Source organism: Tyto alba, unplaced genomic scaffold (assembly GCF_018691265.1).
Source record: "Tyto alba isolate M040663 unplaced genomic scaffold, T.alba_DEE_v4.0 Super-Scaffold_8, whole genome shotgun sequence".
Classification (NCBI taxonomy): Eukaryota; Metazoa; Chordata; class Aves; order Strigiformes; family Tytonidae; genus Tyto; species Tyto alba.
In genome coordinates, this window is record NW_024881329.1 from 23521226 (window position 1) to 23546036 (window position 24811).

The 24811-nt window shown below is 63.2% G+C and overlaps 2 protein-coding genes across 3 annotated transcripts; both read left to right on the forward strand.

Moving 5' to 3' along the window:
• Window positions 1-165: 165 nt before the first annotated feature.
• SF3B4 (splicing factor 3b subunit 4) lies at window positions 166-5791 on the forward strand. 2 transcript variants are annotated; one of them, XM_042784672.1, is made up of 6 exons: window positions 166-1085; window positions 1675-1803; window positions 2031-2573; window positions 2945-3139; window positions 4568-4762; window positions 5228-5791. In XM_042784672.1, the coding sequence occupies exons 1-6, from the start codon at window positions 1052-1054 to the stop codon at window positions 5410-5412; spliced, it is 1281 nt and encodes a 426-aa protein (XP_042640606.1). In that variant the 5' UTR covers window positions 166-1051; the 3' UTR covers window positions 5413-5791. The 2 variants fall into 2 exon arrangements, with proteins under 2 accessions (XP_042640606.1, XP_042640607.1); XM_042784673.1 differs by having other exon boundaries at window positions 167-1085; window positions 4568-4738.
• Window positions 5792-10514: 4723 nt separating this feature from the next.
• SV2A (synaptic vesicle glycoprotein 2A) lies at window positions 10515-23420 on the forward strand. The gene is made up of 13 exons (XM_042784658.1): window positions 10515-11189; window positions 14533-15312; window positions 16837-17017; window positions 17188-17339; window positions 17424-17557; window positions 18442-18531; window positions 18781-18891; window positions 18982-19070; window positions 19969-20133; window positions 20232-20365; window positions 20464-20667; window positions 21619-21778; window positions 23224-23420. Exons 2-13 carry the CDS (start codon window positions 14733-14735, stop codon window positions 23405-23407), a joined length of 2184 nt encoding a protein of 727 aa, XP_042640592.1. The 5' UTR covers window positions 10515-11189; window positions 14533-14732; the 3' UTR covers window positions 23408-23420.
• The last annotated feature ends 1391 nt before the right edge of the window (window positions 23421-24811 follow it).

Below are 24811 nucleotides of genomic sequence, written 5' to 3' on the forward strand. Positions count from 1 at the left end.
AATGTCTCGGGGAGGGGGACACACACACACGGACACACACACGGACACACACACGTGCGGCGCGGTCTGTACCGCGGAGCCCATTAAAGCGGGAGCTACAGGAGCACGTGGCTGTGGGGGGACTGGGCGGGGGGACCCCGGCACGGGGGGGCTGCGGACACGGGAGGCACCCAGCACCGTGATCCCTCCACACTGGGATCCCCTGGCACTGGGACGCCCCGGCACTGGGATCCCCCGGCATTGGGATCCCCCGGCATTGGGATCCCCTGGCACTGGGATCCCCTGGCACTGGGATCCCCTGGCACTGGGATCCCCCGGCACTGGGATCCCCTGGCATTGGGATCCCCTGGCATTGGGATCCCCTGGCACTGGGATCCCCTGGCACTGGGATTTTTGGCACTGGTATTCCCAGCTGACACTGGGATCCCTCCACGCTGGGATTTCCCACCACTGGGATCCCCTGGCACTGGGATCCCCTGGCACTGGGATCCCCCCAGCTCTGGGATTCCTCCAGACTGGGATGCTCCTGCGCTGGGATCTCCTGACACGGGGATCCTTCCACACTGCGATCTCTTGGCACTGGGATCCCACCTGGCACTGGGACTCCTCCACACTGGAATCTCTTGGTACTGGGATTTCCCAGCACTGGGATCCCTCCCTACAGGGATCCCCCTGCGCTGGCACCCTCCAGCTCTGGGATCCTTCCACACTGGGATCTCTTGGCACTGGGATCCCCCGGCTCTAGGATCCCTCCATACTGGGATCTCTTGTCCCTGGGATTACCCCGCCGCTGGGCCAGGGCTCCTAGCCGGGCGGGTGCTGCCGTCGCCTGTCACGACAGCGGATGTCACGCCAGCAGGGCGGCGAGGCCGGCCGGCTCCCCGCGCCTGCCCACACCCAAGATGGCCGCCGCGCTGAGCCGCCGACGCCACTTCCGGCCCGCCGACGCCCGGGAGGGGGCGGGGCTAGTGACGGCCGCTGAAGCGTCACGGCGCGCGACGCTGCGTGACGGCGGCGGCGCCGCGCGGGCGGGAGCGGACGGCGGGGCAAGATGGCGGCGGGGCCCATCTCCGAGCGGAACCAGGGTGGGCGCGGGGCCGGGCCGGGGCTCCGGCGAGGGGGGGGGGGACACGGGGGGTCCTTGGGGGGCGGGGCTGGGATTTTGGGGGGACACGGGGGGCCCGGGGCTCCGTGGGAATTTCCATGGGTGGACCGTGGGCATTCTGAGGCCGTGGCGGATCTCGGGGGGGGCGGGTGTCCCAGGCTCCCTGGGGATGTTTAGGGGGCGGGGGGGGGGGAGCATGGGGTCCCTGGAGAAGTGGGGTGCGCTGTGGGGGTGCCCTGGAGGCTGGGGGCATGGAGGGGAGGGCCTGGGCTCCCCAGATTCCGGGGTGGGGGTCAGTTGAGGGGGCAGTAGGCTTCTAGGGCGCACACAGGAGCTGGAGTGGGGGGACTGTGCTCACCCTGGAGAAAAGCAGGGGCTGTGGTGGGGCCCCCTGCTTGGGGGAATAATTAAGGGGGAATTGGTTAAAAGTTTAAAGGGGCTCGAGTCACTTTGGCATCGGGTTCCTGCACGGGCAGAGACTCCCAGCTTCCTGGGCTCGTAGGTCTGAGGGGGTTTTTGTTGTTTTTTTTTTTTTTTTTTTCCCCCCCCTGCCCCTGCCCACGCTCCAGATGCGACGGTGTATGTCGGGGGGCTGGATGAGAAGGTCAGCGAGCCGCTGCTGTGGGAGCTCTTCCTCCAGGCAGGGCCGGTGGTCAACACCCACATGCCCAAGGACCGAGTCACAGGCCAGCACCAAGGTGAGAGATTTACTGTTCCCTCCCTGGAGCCGCGCGTCGGAGGAAATTCTTCAGCTGGGGCCAGTCAGAGAGAGGTTGCTGTGGGCAGAGAGGGATGATCCCGAGGGGAGGTCCATCGTCCTTCCCCTGAGGGGAGCCGGCGGCTCAGGGGCTTCAAACCAAGTGGGGTTGGACGAGCTGCCGTGGGTCTGCCCTCTCCCCACGCTCTGTTCGGCGACTTGTTGCAGGCTATGGCTTCGTGGAGTTCCTCAGCGAGGAGGACGCGGATTACGCCATCAAAATCATGAACATGATCAAATTGTACGGGAAGCCGATCCGAGTGAACAAAGCCTCGGCCCACAACAAAAACCTGGACGTGGGGGCCAACATCTTCATCGGCAACCTGGACCCCGAAATCGATGAGAAGCTGTTGTACGACACCTTCAGCGCCTTTGGGGTCATCCTGCAGACGCCCAAGATCATGCGAGACCCCGACACGGGCAACTCGAAGGGTTACGCCTTCATCAACTTCGCCAGCTTCGACGCCTCGGACGCGGCCATCGAGGCCATGAACGGACAGTACCTCTGCAACCGGCCCATCACCGTTTCCTACGCCTTCAAAAAAGATTCCAAAGGCGAGCGGCACGGCTCGGCTGCCGAGCGTCTCCTGGCAGCCCAGAACCCGCTCTCACAGGCGGATCGGCCCCATCAGCTCTTCGCCGACGCTCCTCCTCCTCCGTCTGTCCCCACTCCTGTTGTCACCTCCCTGGGACCTGGCGTCACCCCTCCAGGTGGGTAAATCCTGGCGGCACCCGGCTCCGTGCCGGTCCTGGGGGTGGCTGCTTTCTGCCGTCCCTCGTGCCGAGCCGCTCCTTGTCACGGGGGGAGGCGCAGGGTGATTTTTGGTGACAGTCGGTGCAAAACCCGGCGGGATCGCGAGCTGGCAGGACTTTGGGAAGCCCCTTTCCCTCCCCGTGGCAGCTCAGCCTGCGCCGTCCCAGCACTGTGTGAAAGAATCCTGCTCCAGTCTGCTGATTCTCTTTTTATGGCTGTTTATGTTCCCACCTCTATCCCGATGGCTTGGGAGCGTTGTTTTGGTTGGTTAGTTGGTTTCTTATTTGCTTTTTATCCTTAACCGACTTCTCGTTGTCTCTCTTCCCAGGCCTCCCACCCCCAGGATCATTCCCCCCGCCGGTGCCGCCTCCCGGAGCGATGCCTCCCGGCATGCCTCCTGCCATGCCACCCCCACCCATGCCACCCGGCGCGGGTGCCCCCGGCCCCCCCTCCGGGGCTGCGCCGAGCGGGGGGCACCCCCCTCACCCGCACCCCTTCCCTCCGGGCGGGATGCACCACCCAGGTGAGCATCAGTCGGGCATCGGGCTCGGCAAACGTAGCTTGTCTTCTCCTTCTAGGGGGTGGGCGTGGGTAAATCCCAATCTCCTTCTCCTTCCACCCCCTTCCATCTCCTTCCCCGAGGTTCCCCTTCTTTAAAATGGAGAGAAAACTGTCGCCGTCCTCTGTTAAGGGGCTGAACGTGGCATTTTTCCCCGAGGTGTTGCTCTCTGCAGCACATGGGCAGCCTGGTGAAGAAAAGGGAGGGCCTGCGTAGGAGCGAGTACATCGCGTCAGCGGCGCTGCGCCTGCTTTCTGGGTTTCTCTCCTGGATGTTCCAAAATGTGTTAAAAAATCGCCTGGAGCGGGGCCCAGCTCGATTTGTGAAGCACTTGGGCGATTTAGGAAGTAGTGCCCTGCTGGGAGGCATCCCCTTGGGTCGAGACATTCATTTTCCCTGAGGTGTGAGGGAGCAGGACACGGGAGGGCAGGGCCTGGTGTGGCGCCGGCTTTTAAGGTCTCGGGTGCTGTTCTGGCTGCGAGGATGTTAGCGAGACTCCGAGGCGGCGGCGTTTCTCTCTAGTGTAAATTAATACGTTAAGTGTGAACCTTCTTAGCACAGTCTGCAGCTCTGCCAGGCAGGAGCTAATTCAAGACATGAGAACAAAATGTTTCTTTGATTTCCTTCCATTTTTAGCCCTGTAGTACTGGGGAATGAGCAGCGTATATATCTAGACTCTGGTTTCAAATGAAAAAATTAAGTGAAATTTGCAATTTTAATTTTGTTGTTGTGGTTTAATCCTGCCTGCTCTAAACCGACCCCTGCACTGAGATGCTCTCCCGCACCGGTTGATTAGGGTGCTTTGTGCTCGGGCCGTGTGAGTGACCAGATGGCTGCTGCTTGTCCCCGATTACACGCTGGCTTTTCAGGCTTTAGAGCAGCCAATTACACACGGCGAAGGAAAGCTTGACCGAGCGCTTCCACACCGCGTGCCCTGTGGAGCCGTGCCGGGCCCTTGCGTTTCTGATGAGGAGAAAAGAACCTGTGATATTTTTTATCGTTTTGCAGGGATGAAATAAGAAAGTAATAGGAAAAAAAAAAAAAAAAAAAGCAGATTTAGAGGGACCCAAGGCATTTCTGCTCAGAGCTCCAAAGTCGGGTTGCTCGGGGAGCATGTCCAAAATCTTTTTCTCTCCAAGGGGGTGGTTTCTCTCCCAGGCTCTGTCCCGTCCCCTCCATTTAACGCCCAAGCAGCGTTTCCTGTGCTGCAGCCTGTTCCTGTTGCCTCTTGTCGGAGAGTTTGGGGCTTTCTCCTCTCTAACCTCCCTTTTGGTAGCAGACCTCTCTCCGCAGACCCGGATTCAGCGCTCCTGGGGGCTGCGGGGGCCCGGCGCGGCCGTGCCGAGCGGCTCCCCTCCTTCCCCCCGTCCCTTGAACTCGTTATTCCCCCAGGAATGCCTCCCATGCAAGTCCACCACGGGCCTCCCGGGATGGGCCAGCATCACCCAGGACCACCGGGCTCCGGAGGCCAGCCTCCCCCCCGCCCCCCACCTGGCATGCCACACCCTGGACCCCCACCCATGGGTATGCCACCCCGAGGACCTCATTTCGGGTCGCCCATGGGTAAGTGGGTGCCTGCAAGAGGCGGTATGTGTTCTATTTCTCTCGATCGTACACACTTTTATTGAGTTCAGCGCTCGCTCCGGCCCCGCGCCCTCCCTCGGTTTCCTAGCTTCGCGGGGACGGGAAGGAGGTGACATCGCAGCCTCCCCGCGGCGAGGGGTCTTGGAGCAAGACCTGGCAGCCACCAGCTGCTACGCCAGGGTCTCCTGGGGCTTCCCTCGCGTGCGTCGCGATACGGGGCTCTGCGCTCTCTGGTGAGGGTTCCTCAGACCCGTCCTGCCCGCCGGCCGTGGGGAGACTCTTTCTCCATGACCTGCTGGTAGAGAGGGGGAAACGAGGGAGAGCGTTGGCCCGAAGCGTGGGCACCCGGTGGAGCTGGCACCCACAGGGGTGGGGTTTTTTTTGGGGGGGGGGGGGGAGGGGGCGGGTGGGAATCGGCTGTTTCCGCTTCTCCCCGCGGAGGTTAACGCCTGTGCTCTGTCCCCGCAGGTCACCCCGGCCCCATGCCGCACCACGGGATGCGCGGCCCTCCTCCGCTGATGCCTCCTCACGGGTACAACGGGCCCCCTCGCCCCCCGCCCTACGGCTACCAGAGGGTCCCCCTGCCCCCCCGGCCTGCGCAGCGGCCCCCCGGGGTGCCACCGCGGGGCCCCTTGAGGGGCCCCCTGCCCTAAACGCGGTAGTGGCAAAGCCCCCTCCCTGCTGGGGATCCTTCCCTCTCCAGACTTCCATTTCCCCTTGGTCTAACGTACCCTCACCCGGGAGGGGCAGTTGGGTCCAGCCCTGGCGCAGCTCCCCTTTTTATCTTTCCCTCTCCTCTTCATTTCCCCCATTTCTTTTGATAGTCTTCATTTTGGTTACATTTTTCCCCCCTCCTTCCGTTTTTCTCAGCCTTGAGGATTTTTCAAGACACTTTTAACAGGATTTACTGGTTGGTTTTTTGGTTTTTGTTTTGTTTTGGGTTTTTTTTTTTTTTTTTCTATGTAAAGCAGCGATCGCCCATTTACAAATAAAGCATTTTAAGAACCGGGGGTTGTCCCTCTGAGAGCGGGACGCGGCTCTGCCTGTGTGTGCTCGCGCCGCCACCTGCGACGGATTTCATCAGCGCAGGACAGCGCTGCCGGTACCGGAGCCGCCTATCTGTCTCGGTGAGGCGCCGAAGTAGCGTTGATGCACCCGGTCTCTTGCTTTATCCAGGCTGTTCGTTGGGGGCTGATGGGCTCCACGTAATCCGGTGTGCCCGCTGTAAAGAAAACGCGTGATTAAGCCTTAAAACCCGTCACGTCCTTGGGCGGCGTTGTCCCAGCGAGCGCAAGTAAATGGGCAGGATGGTTAGGGGAGTAATTTGGCAGTGAAACCTGCTCTCCCGAGTCCCTGCCTCGTCCATCTCCCCCCAGGGAAGGGACTTCTGTAGAAATGAGATCCCACGTTGATGTTGCAGCCACGGGAAGCCGTTATGGCTCTGGTTCTGGGGATATCGTTAACTTGGGGGGGGAGTAAAATCAGGGTGAAGCTTGGGGGAAGAGGTAAAGCCGATCTGGTCCGCGTGTTGTCTCCACACTCCCTGGGGCGGAGTGGCTGGAACCGTCCTCCCTCTCCTCCTGAATTGAGCGTAATTGGGGCTAGTGTCAAAGCAGAGTCTGTGGATGGGGAGTTTCACCCCTTCCCCGGGGGGGTGTGAGGAAGGGGAGGGGGGCTCGGAATTCTTCAGAGCTTACAGCAAGGCGCGGAAAGCCTGCGCTTGGAGATGGGGAGAGGAGGTGTTGGCTTTCTACAGATGAGGCTTTACATCCAGGCGATGTAAAGACCAAAAAAATCAAAGGGCTTCCAGGTATTTGGCCGCCTGGAGTTGTTCTGTGGCTTTATGGGGATATCAGTGGGGACCGTAGTGCTTTTTTGGTGGTTGTGACTCCTCTTGGAAAGCAGCCGGGGCTCTTCAGTGCTCTACAGAGAAGCCGCCTCGCTTTCAGCCTTGATTTTACTCTTTGCTGGTTCATTTCTGTTCTATTTTAACATCCTAGGGCTAAAACTGACCTTTAGCTCCCATCTCTGTTCAGCCTTGCAGACCGGGGAGAAGGAAGGGTGCCGTGCTTCCCTTTTCGGGTGGTTTGGTAAGTGAGATCCGGAGAAATCCGGAGCCTGTTTGTGGCAGGTCGGGGAAATAGCACAGCTGATCGACGAGCTCTCTTCTCTTCTCTGCTTACGCTGCCTTTGGCGCATGAGCAGGCACTGAAGGGTCTGTGAGACAAACTGGGAGAGCTCTGCACTCACTTCAGCTGCTCCGTGATTGAGCTTTGTCAGGGGCTGTAATAAAAGTCGCGACTAGGCTGGCCTTTAGCTTTTACCACAGATGCGGAGCCTCGTGCTGCTCCCCGAATAGACATCCCTGCCCAAATCCAGCCTTTTGGGGGACAGTTCAGGACTAGTAGAGGAGATTTGGGGTTTACTGCGTTGGGAACAGCCTCCGGGACTGCTCCTGGGTCACAGAGCTTGGGGGGGGCTGATCCTGACCGGGCTGAGCACCCAGTCCTCCCACTGAGGTGAGGCGTTGATGCCCTCAGCCTGACTTTAACCCCAGATGCTTAGCTGCAGTGAAGGTTCCCAGGTTTATAGAAGGGACACTGAAGTCCAGAGGAGGAACTGGATCTTGCCCAGGGTTTTCCAGCAGACCTGGAGGCACCGGGGTGCTCGCTGAACCTCGGTGATTTCATTAAACCACCCACGGGCCTTGGCTGGCTCCTGTCTGAGCCGCTCCAGAGCCCGGCACGATTGCCTCAGTTCACTCTCCCTCCGAGGAACGTGCCTTGCAGTCGCTGCTGGATTGTGTCCAGCCTGGAGCTGTTCCACCGCACGCTGCTCCGATGGTAAAATTACGGAAAGAGCCCGACGCAAAACATCATTGTCTCGCTGCGGGGAGCTGGGGAAGCAGGACTCGCCCTCTCTGTACCGGCTGTGGCTGATGGACGAAGCGAAGTCCTGGCACTGTTTGCCTCCAGATCCTCCACCTGTGCTAGGAGGAAAATGAAAAGTGGCTTCACAGCTGCTGCTTGAAGGGGCGGAGCGGAAGCGGGAGGAGAAAACTGAGCTCAGGTGTAAACTGGCTGTAAATTGTTCCTGGTTAAGAGGCCTGAAGCTGCGAAGGGCTCTGCTGGGCCGGGGTTTTTCTTCAGAGGTGCCTGATGAGTGCATTGTAAAACACACCTAATGTTTGTGCTGATGTGCCTGCACCTGGGGTTGTGGTTTGCCTTCCTCTGCCGGCGTTGGGAGTGTTTGTGGCTCTGGCCCGAGGCAAACTTCAATCCCCTGTGGCAGGTGATGGCTGTAGGGAAGGACTTAATGCACCAGAGAAAAGTCCCTCTGAAGCTGAACAAATGTTAAAGCAGCGGCGGTGCTGTGGGTGTTCACGATGGGTGGGGAGCGAGCTGGGCTCTGTTTGCAGGAGCACCGACCTGGTGCTGGGCTGGAGAGCAGAGGAGGGAAGATTTTTTTTGTGCGAAGGTTTGACCGAAGCCGAATGAAAAATCTGCGATAGCGACAGCAATTATTTATTTCCACTCCAGGAATGCTTTTATGCCAAGGGAGAGGCGACTTGCCATCCATCGATCGGGTCTAAACCCGTGCCAGAAGCGAGATGTCTTGGGCCCTGCGGACTCGCTGTGACTCTGGGTGACTTTGTTAGCCCGTGTGTCCGAGCTCGGCCGGGCAGGGAGCGCGCAGCCCTCGGAGCTGCGAGGGAGGTGATGGAGAGGTGGGGGCCCGTCCGCAGCGGGTGGGATTAAGCTGCTGCTGGAGGTGTTTGCGCTGGGAGGCTGAGACACACAAACCCCTCCAGCGTCCGACCCCTCGAGTGAGCCTGGGGCTCGCCGTGGAAGTGGGAACGTGCTGCCTCCTGCTTCATCCCGCTGTCTTAATCCGCGCTGAGGCTGTGCTCAGCAGCATCTTCATCCATTTCCCTAATCCCGCCTTCTTCTGGCTGCTCTCTGGATGCTTTTTTTTTTTTTTTTTTTTTGGAGAAAACCAAAGGCAAAATGTTCCCGTCTCCGCAGGAGCTCCGGCCCCAGGACAGCCCATAACTTGGTGCCGTTTGCTCTACGGCTTTGGATTTAATTCCACAGCAACCTTGGCCTGCCTGGTTCAGACTTCGGAAAGCCTCTGCGATAGGTGTGTGCAGAGAGGGAACAACTATTTTTAATAGCAAAAAAAAAAAACACCAATAGATGCCTGCTCTTCGTTCAGTGGGCTGTGAGGTTGGGGAATAGCTGTGGTCCGGGCAGGCTGGGGAGGGAGTGAGATCAGGAACCCCCTTCCCAATCGTTTGCAGGCAGAAATTTGGGGCGAGTCCAGCTTGGACTACCGGAATGGATAGATTTAAGTTCGGGGGGGACACGTGCTTGTGGGGACGGAGGTGATCTGCAGCTTGCCGTGACGCTGAGATCGAGACGCTTTGCGAGCCCCGGGGTGGCATTTCTGGGCCTTTTGCTCCGGGGAGCCGCCGGGACCCACCCAGAGCAGCCGATCTCCTGGGCACGGGTGGACCCGCCCCTGGTTTTGCCCCGTCGCCCCTGGTTTTGCCCCATCGCCCCTGGTTTTTAGGCCCTGGCCAATATGACAAGAATCGAGGCCCTCAGGAAGTTGGAGTTAGAGACAGACACAAAGGTGACAATTACATGAGGGAGATGTAGGTTGAAAGCCCTTGACTTCCTTATGCTCGAGCATTTCAGACTCTGTGGTTCAGTGTTGCTTGTGCTCAGTGTCTGAGACAGAAGCAGACATGATTACCTGGAAGATTACAAGCCCTTTATGTGCCCATCAAGGTTAAGATTTTCACCTTGATTTTATTTATTATTTCCACCCCCCCAGGAGTACTGAAGAGCTGCATAAAATTTAGATCTCAGGACAGGAGGGTGCCATGCCCCTGTCCCTCCTGCGATGGATTTTTCTCTGGTTTTACACACTTAGGGCTGAGGGCGAGCTCATGGGTGCTCAGCCACTGAAGGGGGAGGGCACGCGGAGGTGTCCCGGTGACGACGTGGCGCACCAGTCAGAGCTCGACAGGACTCGGCAGCCCCGAGGAAGCCGCTCGGGCCCGACCCAACGAGGCTCTGCAAGAGCACCCAGCCCTGAGAGCAGGCACCCACGCAGGGGAGGGACGGGGGCAGCTTTCGGCTCACGCCCACAGCCCTGTCCCAGCCCAGCCTCGTGCAGCTGGGCTAAAGACCCCAGTAGCTCCGCTACAATTCCCCCTTTTGGGGTGATTTCCGGCAGAATCTCCATTATTTCTCAGCTTCCAGTTTCCTAAATCCCTCCCCGGACTGGTCACTGACTGTTTGCATGGCAAGCTGGGCGCTCGTTCCTGCCCTCGCCGGGCTTGTTTCGGCCTCGAGCACGCTTTCCTCCTCCTCTTCCTCTCGTGGAAGGACAGTCTCCCACGGGGGGCTGGTTCGTGCCGCTTTGGGGCTGACAGCCGGGAAGCTGCGACCGGCTCAACTCATTGCACCTGAGGTCCCCACTCAGCGTGGGGGGACACACCCCCCCCCCCTCCTTAGCACTGGGAGTGTTCTGCACCCCACACCCCCCGGGAGGGAGCACTCGGGGGCCCGATTTAACCGTCGGTGGCAAAATTGGGTTTGGTTTGGGTAGCCCGGACCTTGGTTTGCCTCTTTGCCATAACCACGTTCCTCCTTGCACGCATCCCCCCACCCCCCCCAAAAAAAAAAAAAAAAAAAAGATGTCAAGATGTCGGAGGCATTTGTGCTCTGTCACAAGAGAGGGGCCGGGTCTGGGCAGCCCAGGCAGCCAGGATTTGATCCAAAGAAATCCAAATTCAGCCCCGAGGACGCCGTGACTCAGATTTGCCGGGCTGCGGTTCCATCCGCCGCGCTGCCTGCGGCTGCGGTGGGCGGCAGGAGGAGAGGTTGCCATAGAGGGTCTAAACGCCGCCAAATCCCTGGGGAGGGAAACCAGGGGGGGCTGGTTACTCGTAACCCCCCCAGCCCCCCCCCCCCCCCCCCCCCCCTTATTAATCACCGTCACCTCCGCAGTCACTGAAACAGCTTCAGCTCAGTGGCCCTGGCACGGGAACCCCGTTCCCGAGGGAGCTCCCCGCCAGCGTGGGAGGCATCACCCTCCCTTTGGCTTCGTGAATAAGCAAAGGCGAGGGGTGAACCCCCCATCTTCCTGCCAGTGCGTGTCCCCCCCCCATTCCTCTCCTCGGCTCGGCGGTTGCTGTAGCACAGCCCCCCCCCCCCCCCCCGCCACCTCCCTTCCCTGGGCTGTTGCAATGGACTCTCCCAGTGCTCAGCGTGTGTGTCGGAGGCTGCGGCGTTAACGCTGGGGCTGGTACCCGGGAGCTTTTTTCTTGCCGTATCCCCGCCGGAGCGTTTTTTTTTTCCTCGCAGCGCAGGAGCCAGGCGTCGAGAGGAAGGCTGGAGCGGCGCGAGGGCTGAAACAGGTAAGGAGAAAAAAAATGCCTTTTACAAGGCAAATCCTCCCCCCCCCCCCGCTGCTTTTAATTAGCATCCTCAGAGCCGCCGGTTGATGGATTAGGGGTTCGGCGTCTCTTTTCCACTTGGTGTGGCCATTTTGTCCCGGAAAACCTTGCCTCTAGCCTTGCTCTGTCTTTTTATGTGCGTGTTTAATAGCCTCTTGTCATCCCTCCCGCGCCGTCGCACGGCTGGGGAATCTCTGCCGATGGGGATTGGGATTTCATCGCGGGGATGGATATTTATCGCGGCGGTACCGGCAGGTTTTGGGGAGGGGGGAGCAAGCAGGGGGGTGTTGGATGATGACCTTGGAGACAGGTGATTTAAAACTCTTCTCCCTTGTCGCCATGTTCTTGCCGTGATGCAAAAAGCCTGGGGGGCTGCAGAGGAGGAGGGGGGGGGGGGGGACGGACACAACACACACGGAGCCAGACGAGCCCCAACATGGGACCCCCCCCCCGAGGGGGGGTTCGGGGTGCGCAGCGAGGCAGAGCTGAGTCGATCGCTGGCTCGGGGCGGGCGCTTGGCAGGAGGAAACGGGTCCAGGGTCCAATAACCTTGTCTGGGGCTGGTGGTGACTGCTCCGGCTAACGCCAGGACGGGGCTGGCAGGGCCGGCGCCGTGGTTTTTCAATCAGAAAAACATCTTTTTTTTGGGGGGGGGGGAACCCCACCCCCTAATTCCCCACCACCACCCCCAGCTTTTGCATATAGGGTGGCTCCGGTCGATGGGATTTCTGTGAAATCAAAGCCCTGTCCCCAAAAGCATCCGCCGGTGACGCGCGGCGGCGGCTCGGCCGCTCGAGGCTCCCCGGCTCTGTCACGGAGCCGGGCTGTGACCTTGCTCCCCGGCCCCATCCTCTTCCTCAGCAGGTATTCGGCCTCTCTCTGCTCCCCCCTCCCTTTGGCCAGTTCCCCACCCGTCGCGGTCCCTGTAACGCGTCCCGCGGCAGGGCCGCATCGGGAGGCACCGCAGCGAGCCGCCAGCCCGGCTCGAGCCAAATGACCTTGGCCGCGAATCGGCTCCATCCCGGGGCCTCGGGTGCCAAGGGGTTTGGTCCGAGGAGGGGGGGGACACACGACCGGGGGCTCCCCGAGATGGGCACAGGGCTGGGGTTCCCCCCAGCCGCCCCCGGGGAGGAGGGGTCCGGTGGGTGAATTGGTGATTTTACGCTGCTTAAAAGCACCTGCCTGGCTTAATTCAGAAATTGGGGGGGCCAGGCCGTGCCGCAGCACCAGCCCCGCACTGTCCCTGCGCAGAGCTGCCCCGGGGGGGGTTGGGGGGGACGATGACAACGACGATGCTGCTGACAGCCCTGGGTATTTGGGAAGGGCTAATTTTAGCTTCCCCACCGTGGCCTGTCCCCTCGTTCGGGGAGGGGGGACACGGCGGCGGCTGCGTCCCTCTGCCTGCGGCTCAACTCCAGCTTGTGCCTGGCCCCCACCGGGGATAAAAATAGTCGTTTTTTGAGGGGGGGGGGTGTGGATCTGCCAGGCCCCCACGGCTGGGTCATGCAGCGCCCGTGCCCGCTGCCCAGGCTGCGGGTCCATCCCTGTCATGAGCTGAGCTGGGCTCTGCAAGACTTGATTGGGGGGGTGGGTGGTACGCTACCTGCCCTTGGCCTTCGCAGTGCGTGGAGGGGGGGGGCTGGGGGGGATGGGGAGATTAGAGCCTTTGAGGTGTATCGGATGCCCTCCCCCCCCCCCCCGGCAAAAGGCTAGACCCTGGGGTGCCCAGGGTGCCCCCAGCCCCCACAGCCAGCCCCCGCACCCATGGGCCCCCGCTCTGCCACCGGGGCTGGGTCACGATCAGCCAGCCTGGGACCCCCCCCCCCGGCTCTGGCCCCGCATCTGGAAGGTTTTGGGGACCCCTGTGCCCCCCTTGATTGGGGGTGGGGGAGGTGGGATACACACACACTGGGCCCCTCGCCGTCCCAGTGCTGCTCTATACTGCAGTTCCCGAGGAACTGGGGGGGCTTCAGCCCGGCCCGGGCCTGCTGCTGGTGGCGACTGGGCAATGCTGGGGGGGGGGGGGGGGATGAACTGGGGAGCAGCGATGACCCTGGTGTGTCCCCCCCTCCCTTGTCCTCTGTCCCGTGGGGGGACAGACACGGACAGTGGGCTGCAGTGGGTGCCCCCCCCACCCACGCCAGCGATGGCCGGGGGGGGGGGTCCCCTGACCCGCACTGTCCTGGGGGGGGGGACACGCCACCCTTGGGGTCAGCAGAGCGGGGTCCCCAGGGGGGTCCCCAGCTCTGTGTGCGTCGTCCCCCACCCCCCCCCTCCCTGCGCCCAAGGAGCTGGGGAGGGGGGGAGATGCAGCTGTGTGGCCACACCCCCTGACGCTCATTGGCTGAACAGCTGGGCCCGGCCTCCGCGGCCCCATTGATGTTGGTGGGGTGGCCACACCCCTTGCAGCTCATTGGTCCTTGGCTCGGCCACACCCTCCCGGCCCCATTGAGAGGCTGGCGGGGCCTTTTCCCTCAATGGGGCTGGTGGGGACAGGGGGGTCCCCGCGGCCTGGGGCGGGGGGGGCATGGCCTGCCCGGGGGGGGCCGGGGATGGAGGGGCTGCGGGACCCTCCTGCTCCCTGCCGGGCTCCGTCTCTGCTGGGATCAGTCCAAGCTCGAGGGGCACCGCGGCCCTGCAGAGCTCCGGGCTCGGACTCCCCCCCGGTCCCCAAGGGACACCGGGGTCCCCGGGTGGGCAGACAGGGCAGTGGTGTCGCGATGGCCGGGGAGACGTGGGCTGACACCCCCCCCCCCCCCCCCCCCGCCTTGCCTTTTGGCTCGTCTCGTTTCCCCGTGGAGGACGCGTCCTCCCACTCGCCGTGTCGATCCCGGGGGGTGCCGCGCTCCTTTCTCCCACAGATTTATTTTGGGGGGGGGGGGGGGGCGGTGCCGGTGGGTTTGGGGTCTGACGGGCGGCTGGGGAGAGAGGCGGAGGGAGGCAAACACGCGCCATGGCCTGCGCTCAACCACGTTATTAGACACCGGAGAATCCACCCTGGATCCCACCCTCAGCTTGACCGGTGTCTAAATCCTGCTGAAATGTGGGTACCCGTGAGAGCTTTGATCCTCCAAGCGAGGGGAGAGGGCACCTGGCACGGCCCCCCCCAGGGCTGTCCCCATCCCGTCCCCTCTGCGGGTGCCTGGCCCTGGGGTGAGCCCCCCCCGCCACCTCACCGTGAGTGCCCCCAAAATCCTGTTTCCATCCGAGGTGGGGGAAAAAGTGCTGCCGGTGCTGGTGGGGGGAGCTCGTAGCGGGGAGCCTGCACCCTAAAACAGCCCCCGCTTGTGTCTGGGCTCCTCAGGTCCAGGCCAGCGGCCGGGGTCCCCCCCGCGTCCCCTCCCAGCCGGTGCCACGCGGATGGGTAGCGCCGTCGCCCGTCTCCCCGCATCCCACCGCGGCCCCCGGGCGTGAGGCTGCAGCCCCCCCCCCCGACGCAGAGACACACACAGACCCCCCCCACCCCAGCTCCGTCCCGGTGTCCCGGCCGATCCCACCGGCACCATGGACGAGAGCTTCCGAGACCGGACGGCGTTCATCCGCGGCGCCAAGGACATCGCCAAGGAGGTGAAGAAACACGCGGCCAAGAAGGTGAGCAAGGGCATGGACCGCATGCAGGACGAGTACACCAAGCGCTCCTACTCCCGCTTCGAGGAAGAGGAGGATGATGAAGATTACCCGCCCCAGGATGGCTACTACCGGGGGGGCGAGGGGGCCAACGAGGAGGAGGGGGCTTCCAGCGACGCCACTGAGGGCCACGACGAGGAGGACGAGATCTACGAGGGCGAGTACCAGGGCATCCCCCGGCACGACTCGCTGAAAACCGCGGAGCGGCTGGGGGCCGAGGTGGCCGTCGGCGCCTTCGATGACGGCGAGGGACAGCGGCGGAAGGACAGGGAGGAGCTGGCGCAGCAGTACGAGCTCATCCTGCAGGAATGCGGCCACGGCCGCTTCCAGTGGACCCTCTACTTCGTCCTGGGACTGGCCCTCATGGCCGACGGCGTGGAGGTCTTCGTGGTGGGCTTCGTCCTGCCCAGCGCGGAGAAGGACATGTGCCTCTCCGACTCCAACAAGGGCATGCTGGGTGAGGGGGGGACATGGTGGGGGCACCGGGAGCTGGGGGGTGTGAGGGGGTGGAGGGATACGGGGGGACTTGAGGGAGGGGGGGGGGGGGGGGACGCGGCGGGGCGCTGGGAAGGGGGGGGGTGTTGGGAGAGATGGAGGCATGGGGGGACAAATGGGATAAGAGGGGACAGGAGGACATGGGGAGATGTGGGGAGACGAGCAGATGGGGACGTGGGGGGGCACAGGGGATATGGGGGGACATAAGGGGTATGGGGGGGACGTGAACAGATGGGGATGTAGAGGGGCAGAAGTGTGAGGAACGTGAGCGGATAGGGGCCACGGGGTGACACAAGGAGATGGGGGATATGGGGGGACAGGAGGGATGGGGGACACGGGGAGATGTGGGGAGAGACAAGCAGGTGGGGACATGGGGGGACACAGAGGATATGGGGGGACACGGATACGGGGGCATGTGAGCAGATGGGGATATGGGGTGACACAAGGAGGTGGGGGATGTAGGGGGACACGAGAGGGACAGGGGGACACAGGGAGATGTGGGGGGACGTGGGACATATGGAGGGTCATGGGGGGACAGTGGGACATGAGAAAATAGGGGGGGGATGGCAGGATAGGGGGAGAGGTGGGGGGGACACAGGGAACATGGCGGGGACAGCTGTGGAGGGACATGAGGAGCTGTGGGGTACAGGGGGACAAGGGGGGGAGGACACGTGGGGACCCCATGAGATCGGGGCTGGACACAAGGGGGGGGGGTCACGAGGACATGGGGGGCACAGAGATGCAGAGAGAGATGTGGGGGGTCGGGAGGAAATGGGGGGGGGGGGGCACGGGGTGGGGTGATGGGAACCCCCCCCCAGGCATAGGGCTCCCACCACCCTCCTCCTCCTCCTCCCAGTCCCACACTGGTCCCCAGCTGAGCAATGGGGAGGGGGGGACTGGGGGGCGGCTGAACGCTGTGGTGCAGTCAGTCTGTGTTGCAGCCCCCCCGCAGCCCCCCCAGAGCCCCCCCAGCTTATCTCCTCGCTGCAGCTGGGCTCGGCAGTGGGGGGGGGGGCTGAGGCAGAGCCCCCCCCCATCCCTCCTGCCCGGGGCTGATAAGGGGATGCTGAGAGCAGGTTTGGGGGGGCTGCAGGCGGCTGCATTGTCCGCACTGCGGCATGCTCTCCCCCCCCCCACACACCCCCCCCTCCTTTCCCTGAGACCCGGCAAACTTGGGGCAGGAGTAGGGGCTGGACGTGGAGGGTATGAGGGGGGCTGGGGGCATCTCCTCCCCCTCCAATCCCATGGGAACAACCCTCTGCCCCCCCCCTTGCAGCTCATATATGGGGGTCGCCCCCCCCACCCCACTGTGAGGGGACCCAGGCTGTGCTCAGCTTAAGATGGGGCGGGGGGGGGGGTGTGTTCCCGATCGCCGTCACCCTCCGCCGGGCGACTGGGGGTGCGGGTCCCCCAGGACCGACGGCATCGCGTGTTTGTGTGTGTGTGTGTGTGTGTGTGTGTTTGTGTGTGTCTGTCCCCCCCCCAGGGCTCATCGTGTACCTGGGCATGATGGTGGGCGCCTTCCTGTGGGGCGGGCTGGCCGACCGCCTGGGCCGAAGGCAGTGCCTCCTCATCTCCCTCTCCGTCAACAGCGTCTTCGCCTTCTTCTCCTCCTTCGTCCAAGGCTACGGCACCTTCCTCTTCTGCCGCCTCCTCTCGGGTGTGGGGTAAGGGGGCCACCGCACCGCGTAGGGGCCCCTCTATGTTTTGGGAGGGGGGCTGAGCTCCCTCTTTCTCCTTTACCTGGACCCCCCCCCCCCCAAGTTTGCCGCGGCGGTGGGGACACCAGGGCGGGGGGGGGTGATGCTGTGTCCGCGCGTCCTCTCCCTTTCTCCAGCATCGGCGGCTCCATCCCCATCGTCTTCTCCTACTTCTCGGAGTTCCTGGCGCAGGAGAAACGCGGGGAGCACCTGAGCTGGCTCTGCATGTTCTGGATGATCGGGGGCATCTACGCCTCCGCCATGGCCTGGGCCATCATCCCCCACTACGGTAAAGAGCCGCGCGGAGGGTGCGATGAACTGGGGGGGGGGGGGGGCTCAGCACCCCCAACCGTATCCCATCCCACCTCCCCAGGCTGGAGTTTCCAGATGGGCTCAGCCTACCAGTTCCACAGCTGGAGGGTCTTCGTCCTGGTCTGCGCCTTCCCCTCGGTCTTCGCCATCGGGGCGCTCACCACCATGCCCGAGAGCCCCCGCTTCTTCCTGGAGGTGAGCGGGGGATGCAGGGCTGTATCCTGCTGGGGGGGGGGCTGGGGGTGCAAGGGGGACCCCCCCAGTGGGTGGTGGAGATGAGGGGACCCAGGCTGGGAACCCACCGAGTGGGTGGTGGGACCCAAACAGGGACCCACCAGGTGGGTGGTGGGACCCTGAGTGGGTGATGGGGATGGAGGGAACCAGACAGGGACCCCTCAAGTGGGTGGTGGGACCCTGAGTGGGTGATGGGGATGGAGGGACCCAGGCAGGGACCCCCCCAAGTGGGTGGTGGGACCCAAACAGGGACCCACCAGGTGGGTGGTGGGACCCTGAGTGGGTGATGGGGATGGAGGGACCCAGGCAGGGACCCCTCAAGAGGGTGGTGGAGATGAGGGGACCCAGGATGGGACCCCACTGAGTGGGTGGTGGGACCCAAACAGGGACCCCCAACTGGGTTGTGGGACCCTGAGTGGGTGATGGGGATGGAGGGGCCCAGGCAGGGACCCCTCAAGTGGGTGGTGGGACCCAAACAGGGCCCCCCAGGTGGGTGGTGGGACCCTGAGTGGGTGATGGGGATGGAGGGACCCAGGCAGGGGCCCCCCCAAGTGGGTGGTGGGACCCTGAGTGGGTGATGGGGATGGGGGGACCCAGGCAGGGACCCCTCAAGTGGGTGGTGGAGATGAGGGGACCCAGGATGGGACCCCACTGAGTGGGTGGTGGGACCCAAACAGGGCCCCCCCCAGGTGGGTGGTGGGACCCTGAGTGGGTGATGGGGACAGAGGGACACAGACAGGGACCCCCCCAGGTGGGTGGTGGGACCCAAATGGTGCCCCCCAGGTGGGTGGTGGGACTTGGGGGGCAGGATGGGTCCCAGGGTGAGCCCGGGCTCTGCCTTGCAGAACGGCAAGCACGACGAGGCCTGGATGGTGCTGAAGCAGGTCCACGACACCAACATGAGGGCCAAGGGCCACCCCGAGAGGGTCTTCTCGGTAAGGTGCCCCCCACCCCGGGGTGAGCTCCGGGCCGCCCCGCACCCCCCCCCCCCCCAGGTGGGGGTGCTCCTGGGCGAGCAGCAGGGCTGCAAACTCCCACCTCCGGGAAAAGCACCGGCGGGGAAACTGAGGCACGAGGTGGGGTCGGGGTCTCACCTGGGAGCCTGGGCCGAGGTCGGCGCTTCCCAGTGTCCCCAAATTGTTGTTGTCTCCCCCCCCCCTCCGCCCCCCCCCCCCCCTCCCCAGGTCACCCACATCAAGACCATCAAGCGGGAGGACGAGCTCATCGAGATCCAGTCGGACACCGGCACGTGGTACCGGCGTTGGCTCGTCCGGTTCCTCAACCTCTCGCAGCAGGTGAGGCCGGATCCCGCCCCAGGGGGGGTCCCGCACCCCCGCCGTGTCCCCTTGTCACCTCTCGTGTGTGTGTGTGTCCCCGCCCCATAGGTTTGGAGCAATTTCCAGCAGTGCTTCGCGCCCGAGTACCGCCGCGTCACGCTGATGATGATGGCCGTGTGGTTCACCATGTCCTTCAGGTGGGGGGGGGGCACCCGGGGGGGGGGGCTGTCAGCCGGTGGGGTGGGACTGGGGTGGGACGGGCAGCACTGGGAGGGGTTGGACAGCACTGGGATGGGATGAGCAGCACTGGGGTGGGACTGGCGGCAGTGGGATGATGGGACTGAGATGGAATCTGGCAGCACTGGGGTGGGAGTGGGGTGGGAGTGGGGTGGGAGTGGGGTGGGACGGGCAGCAGTGGGAGGGAAAGGACAGCACTGGGAGGCAACAGGCAACACTGGGATGGGATGGGATGGGATGGGATGGGATGGGATGGGATGGGATGGGATGGGATGGGATGGGATGGGATGGGATGGGATGGGATGGGATGGGATGGGACGGGCAGCATTGGGATGAGATGGACAGCACTGGGATGGGACTGGGATGGGACGGGCAGCAGTGGGGTGGGACGGGCAGCAGCGGGGTGGGACGGACTGGGCTGGGATGGGCAGCACTGGGATGGGACTGAGATGGAATCTGCACCACTGGGATGGGACTGGCAGCACTGGGCTGGGACAGGCAGCACTGGGATGAGACTGGGATGGGATGAGCAGCACTGGGCTGGGACAGGCAGCACTGGGATGAGACTGGGATGGGATGAGCAGCACTGGGGTGGGACTGGCAGCAGGATGGTCAGTGCCAGGACAGGACAGGCAGCACTGGAGTGGGACTGGCAGCACTGGGAGGGGATGGACAACACTGGGATGGGATGAGCAGCACTGGAGTGGGACTGGCGGCAGTGGGATGAAGCTGGCAGCACTGGGATGGGACTGGCAGCAGGATGGGCAGTGCTGGGGTGGGACTGGCAGCACTGGGGTGGGACTGGCAGCACTGGGGTGGGCAGCACTGGTCCGGGCTCAGCCCCTTCTCTCCCCACAGCTACTACGGGCTGACAGTTTGGTTCCCGGACATGATCAAGCACCTGCAGAACATCGAGTACGCCTCGCGCACCAAGCTCTTCACCCGCGAGAAGGTCCGGCACTTCACCTTCAACTTCACCCTGGAGAACCAGATCCACCAAGGCGGGGAGTACTTCAACGACAAGTGTGTCCCGGGAGGGGGGGCGGGGGGGGGGCTGAGGCCGGGCCCGCTTGTTGCACGAGTGGAGGTGCTGAGCTGGGCCCCTCCAACCCCCCCCGCAGGTTCATCAGCCTGAAGATGAAGTCGGTGACGTTCGAGGACTCGCTCTTCGAGGATTGCTACTTTGAGGACATCACCTCCAGCAACACCTTCTTCAAGAACTGCACCTTCATCTCCACCGTCTTCTACAACACAGGTTGGGGGGGGGGTGGGTCAGGATGGTCCCCAAGGGGGTGGCCGAGATGGGGGGGGGGGGGTGTGACCCTACCAAAACCCCCTTCCCCATCCCAACAGATCTCTTTGAGTACAAGTTCATCAACAGCCAGGTGATCAACAGCACGTTCCTGCACAACAAGGAGGGCTGCCAGCTGGACTTCAGCGACGACAACAACGCCTACATGATCTACTTCGTCAGCTTCCTGGGCACCTTGGCCGTCCTCCCCGGGAACATCGTCTCAGCCCTCCTCATGGACAAGATCGGCCGCCTCCGCATGCTGGGTGGGCACCCAGGGGGACGTTTCTGACGCTGAGGGTGGTGAGATGCTGGCCCAGGGTGCCCAGAGCGGGGTGGTGGATGCCCCATCCCTGGGAACATTCAAGGTCAGGTTGGACAGGGCTGGGAGCACCCTGGGCTGGGGGAAGGGGGCCCTGCCCGGGGCAGGGGGTGGCACTGGGGGGGCTTTAAGGGCCCTTCCAACCCAAACCAGTCTGTGAAATTGTGGATGAAGCTCTGAGCAACCTCATGCAGTGGGAGATCATGGCAGGAGGTTGGACTAAGTGATCTTTGAAGGTCTCTCCTAACCCAAACCAGTCTGAGCTGAAGCTCTGAGCAACCTCAGCTGCTGGAAGGTGTCCATGTCCACGGCAGGAGGTTGGGCTAGGTGATCTCTGAAGGTCCTTTCCAACCCAAACCAGTCTGAGCTGAAGCTCTGAGCAACCTCATCTACTGGTGTCCCTGCCCATGGCAGGAGGTTGGACTAGGTGATCTCTGAAGGTCCCTCCCAACCCAAACCAGACTATGAAGTTGTGGATGAAGCTCTAAGCAACCTGATCTAGTAGGAGATCACGGCAGGAGGTTGGACTAGGTGATCTCTGAAGGTCCCTCCCAACCCAAACCAGACTATGAAGTTGTGGATGAAGCTCTAAGCAACCTGATCTAGTAGGAGATCATGGCAGGAGGTTGGACTAGGTGATCTTTGAAGGTCCCTCCCAACCCAAACCAGCCTGTGAAGTTGCAGATGAAGCTCTGAGCTGAAGCTCTGAGCAACCTCAGCTGCTGGAAGGTGTCCCTGCCCATGGCAGGAGGTTGGGCTAGGTGATCTCTGAAGGTCCCTCCCAACCCAAAGCTTTCCATGATCTTCTGCCTCAGTTTCCCCTCCCCGGTGCGGCGGGCGGGCAGGATGCCGGTGCCCTGTCCCGGCCCTGACGTGTCCCCGTGTCCCACCACAGCCGGCTCCAGCGTCATGTCCTGCGTCAGCTGCTTCTTCCTCTCCTTCGGCAACAGCGAGTCGGCCATGATCGCGCTGCTCTGCCTCTTCGGCGGCGTCAGCATCGCCTCCTGGAACGCCCTCGACGTGCTCACCGTGGAGCTCTACCCCTCCGACAAGAGGTGCGGGTGGCCCCACGGCCGGCACCCCACGGCGGGCGAGGCGTAGGGTGCCGGGGGCGAGGCGGGGGGTGCTGGGTGCCAGATGTGGGGTGCCACGGGGGAGGTTTTGGGTGCAGAGTGCAAGGTTTTGGGTGCTGGGTGCCAGATACGGGGTGCCAGGTGTGATGTCTTGGGTGCTGGGTGCCAGATATAGTTTCTGGGTGCAAGGTTTTGGGTGCTGGGTGCCAGATGTGGGATGCCAAGGAGGAGGTTTTAGGTGCTGGGTGCCAGATACAGGGTGCCAGGTGTGATGTCTTGGGTGCTGGGTGCCAGATGTGGGCTCTGGGTACAAAATTTTGGGTGCTGAGTGCCAGATGTGGGTCCTGGAGGTGAAGTTTTGGGTGCCAAGTGCAAAACATGGGGTGCTAGATGCAAGGTTTTGGGTGCTGGTTTCAAGATGCAGGGTGCTAGGTGCAAGGCTTTGGGTGCTGAGTGCCAGGTGCAGGGTGCCAGATCTGGGGTGCTGGTTGCAAAGTTGTGGGTGCCAGATGTGAGATCTTGGGTGCTGGGTGCCAGCTGTGGGGTGCCGGGTGCCAGCTGTGGGTTGCTGGGTGCCAGATCTGGGGTATTGGGTGCCAGCTGTGGGGTGCTGGGTGCCAGATCTGGGGCTCTGGGTGCCAGCTGTGGGGTGCTGGGTACCAGATATGGGGTGCTGGGTGCCAGATCTGGGGTTCTGGGTGCCAGTTGCAGGGTGTTGGGTGCCAGATGTGGGGTTCTGGGTGCCAGTTGTGGGGTGTTGGGTGCCAAATCTGGGGTTCTGGGTGCCAGTTGTGGGGTGCTGGGTGCCAGATCTTGGGTACTGGGTGCCAAATCTGGGGTGCTGGGTGCCAGTTGCGGGGTTCTGGGTGCCAGTTGCAAGGCGCTGGGTGTCAGATCTGGGGTGCTGGGTGCCAAATCTGGGGTGCCGGGTGCCAGTTGCGGGGTGCTGGGTGCCAGATCTGGGGTTCTGGGTGCCAGTTGCGGGGTGTTGGGTGCCAGATCTCAGGTACTGGGTGCCAAATCTGGGGTTCTGGGTGCCAGTTGTGGGGTGCTGGGTGCCAGATCTTGGGTGCTGGGTGCCAGATGTGGGGTGCTGGGTGCCAGTTGTGGGGTTATGGGTGCCAGTTGCGGGTGCTGGGAGTCAGATCTGGGGTGCTGGGTGCCAAATCTGGGGTGCCGGGTGCCAGTTGCGGGGTGCTGGGTGCCAGATCTGGGGTGCCGGGTGCCAGTTGCAGGGTGCTGGGTGCCAGATCTGGGGTGCCGGGTGCCGGCTTGAAGTTTTCAGGCGCCGGCTGCCACTTGCACCACCGGCAGCCACAACGGGGGGTGGGGGGGTGTTCCTTTGGGGGTCACCATTGGCCGTCTGCCCCCCCCACTAAATTTTTTCCGTGTGTGTGTGTCCCCCCGTGTCCCCCCCCCCCCCCCAGGACAACAGCCTTCGGTTTCCTCAACGCCCTCTGCAAGCTGGCGGCCGTGCTGGGCATCAGCATCTTCACGTCCTTCGTGGGCATCACCAAGGCGGTGCCCATCCTCCTGGCCTCGGCCGCGCTGGCCCTGGGCAGCTCCCTCGCCTTGAAACTGCCCGAAACGCGGGGGCAGGTCCTGCAGTGACGGGGGGGGGGGGGAAAGAAAAGAAAAAAAATGGGGGGGGGTGGGGGGGAGGCGGCGGGGAAGAGAGGCTGGGGGGGGGGGGGAGCGGCGAGGGGGCGGGGGGCTGGGGGGAAAGGGGGGGGGAACCCCCCCCCCTCCCCTCTTCCTTCCCTGTGCCGTTATTCCCGCCCCCCCCCCTCCCCAAAATCCCAGTTCCCCTCCCTGCGCCCCCCCCACACCCCCCCGGGGGATTAGTCTCGTTAGACACTGTGAAACGTCTTCTTGGAGCATTCGGGATCGTTTTCATTTGCACTTGGCACCCCTCGCCCCCCCCAAAAAAAAAAACCTCTGCCCCCCCCTCCCCAAACCCCTATCCCCCCAAACCCCTAACCCCCCCACCCAAATCCCTGATGCCCCCCAACAAAGCCCCCCCCCCCCCATTTCTTTTCTCGCTGTCACCCCCTCTGTGAATAGCTGCTCGCTCCAGGGGGGCTGGGAGGGGGGGGCCAGGGGTGCCTCAGCTTTTTGGGGTGTGGGGGGGGTGGGGAGGAACAGGCCCTGTGCCCCCCCCATCCCTGCTGAGCCTGGGGAGGAGGAGGAGGAGGAGGAAGGCGCCATGCCTCAGTTTCCCCCGCCAGAGGGAGGTTGGCAGGACCCCATCCGCACCCCCCCCTCTGCCCCCCAAAGAGGATTTGGGGGGGCACCTTGGGGTGAACAGCCTTTTGGGGGGGGGTGGGTGGTGCGAGACCCCTTGGGGTGCACGGCACTGGGGCATGCAGAGCGCCTTGGGGTGCACAGGCCGGGTGGGGAGCTCAGCCCTTTGGGGTGCACGGTATGTTGGGGTGCACAAGGCTTTTGGGGGGGCGCATGGCCCTTTTGGGGGGCGCATGGCACTTTTGGGGGGCTCATGGCACTTTTGGGGCGCACTGCACTCCCTGCCGCACAACCCCCTCGGGTTCACATGACGTTTTAGGGTGCCCACGAGCCTTTGGGGTGCGCAACATTTTGGGGTGCACGACGCCTCGGTTTGTGCGGCATTTTAGGGTGCATGATACCTCGGGGTGCATGGCACCTGGGGGGGGGGGGGGGGGAGAGTGCCCGGCGTTTTGGGGTGCATGGTGCTTCAGCATGCACAGCACCCCGGGGGGGCTCAGCATTTTGGGGTGCCCACCTTTTGGGGTGCAGAACCCGGCACCCCGGGGGGGGCTCAGCATTTTGGGGTGCCCACCTTTTGGGGTGCATAGCCTGGCACCCCGGGGGGGGCTCAGCATTTTGGGGTGCCCAGCATTTTGGGGTGCAGAACTCAGCACCCCGGGGGGGCTCAGCATTTTGGGGTGCCCACCTTTTGGGGTGCAGAGCCCCATCGTTGAACCCAGCAGCAACCCCCGAGCGCAGCCCCAGCCCTTCCTCTAATTTTGGGGTGCA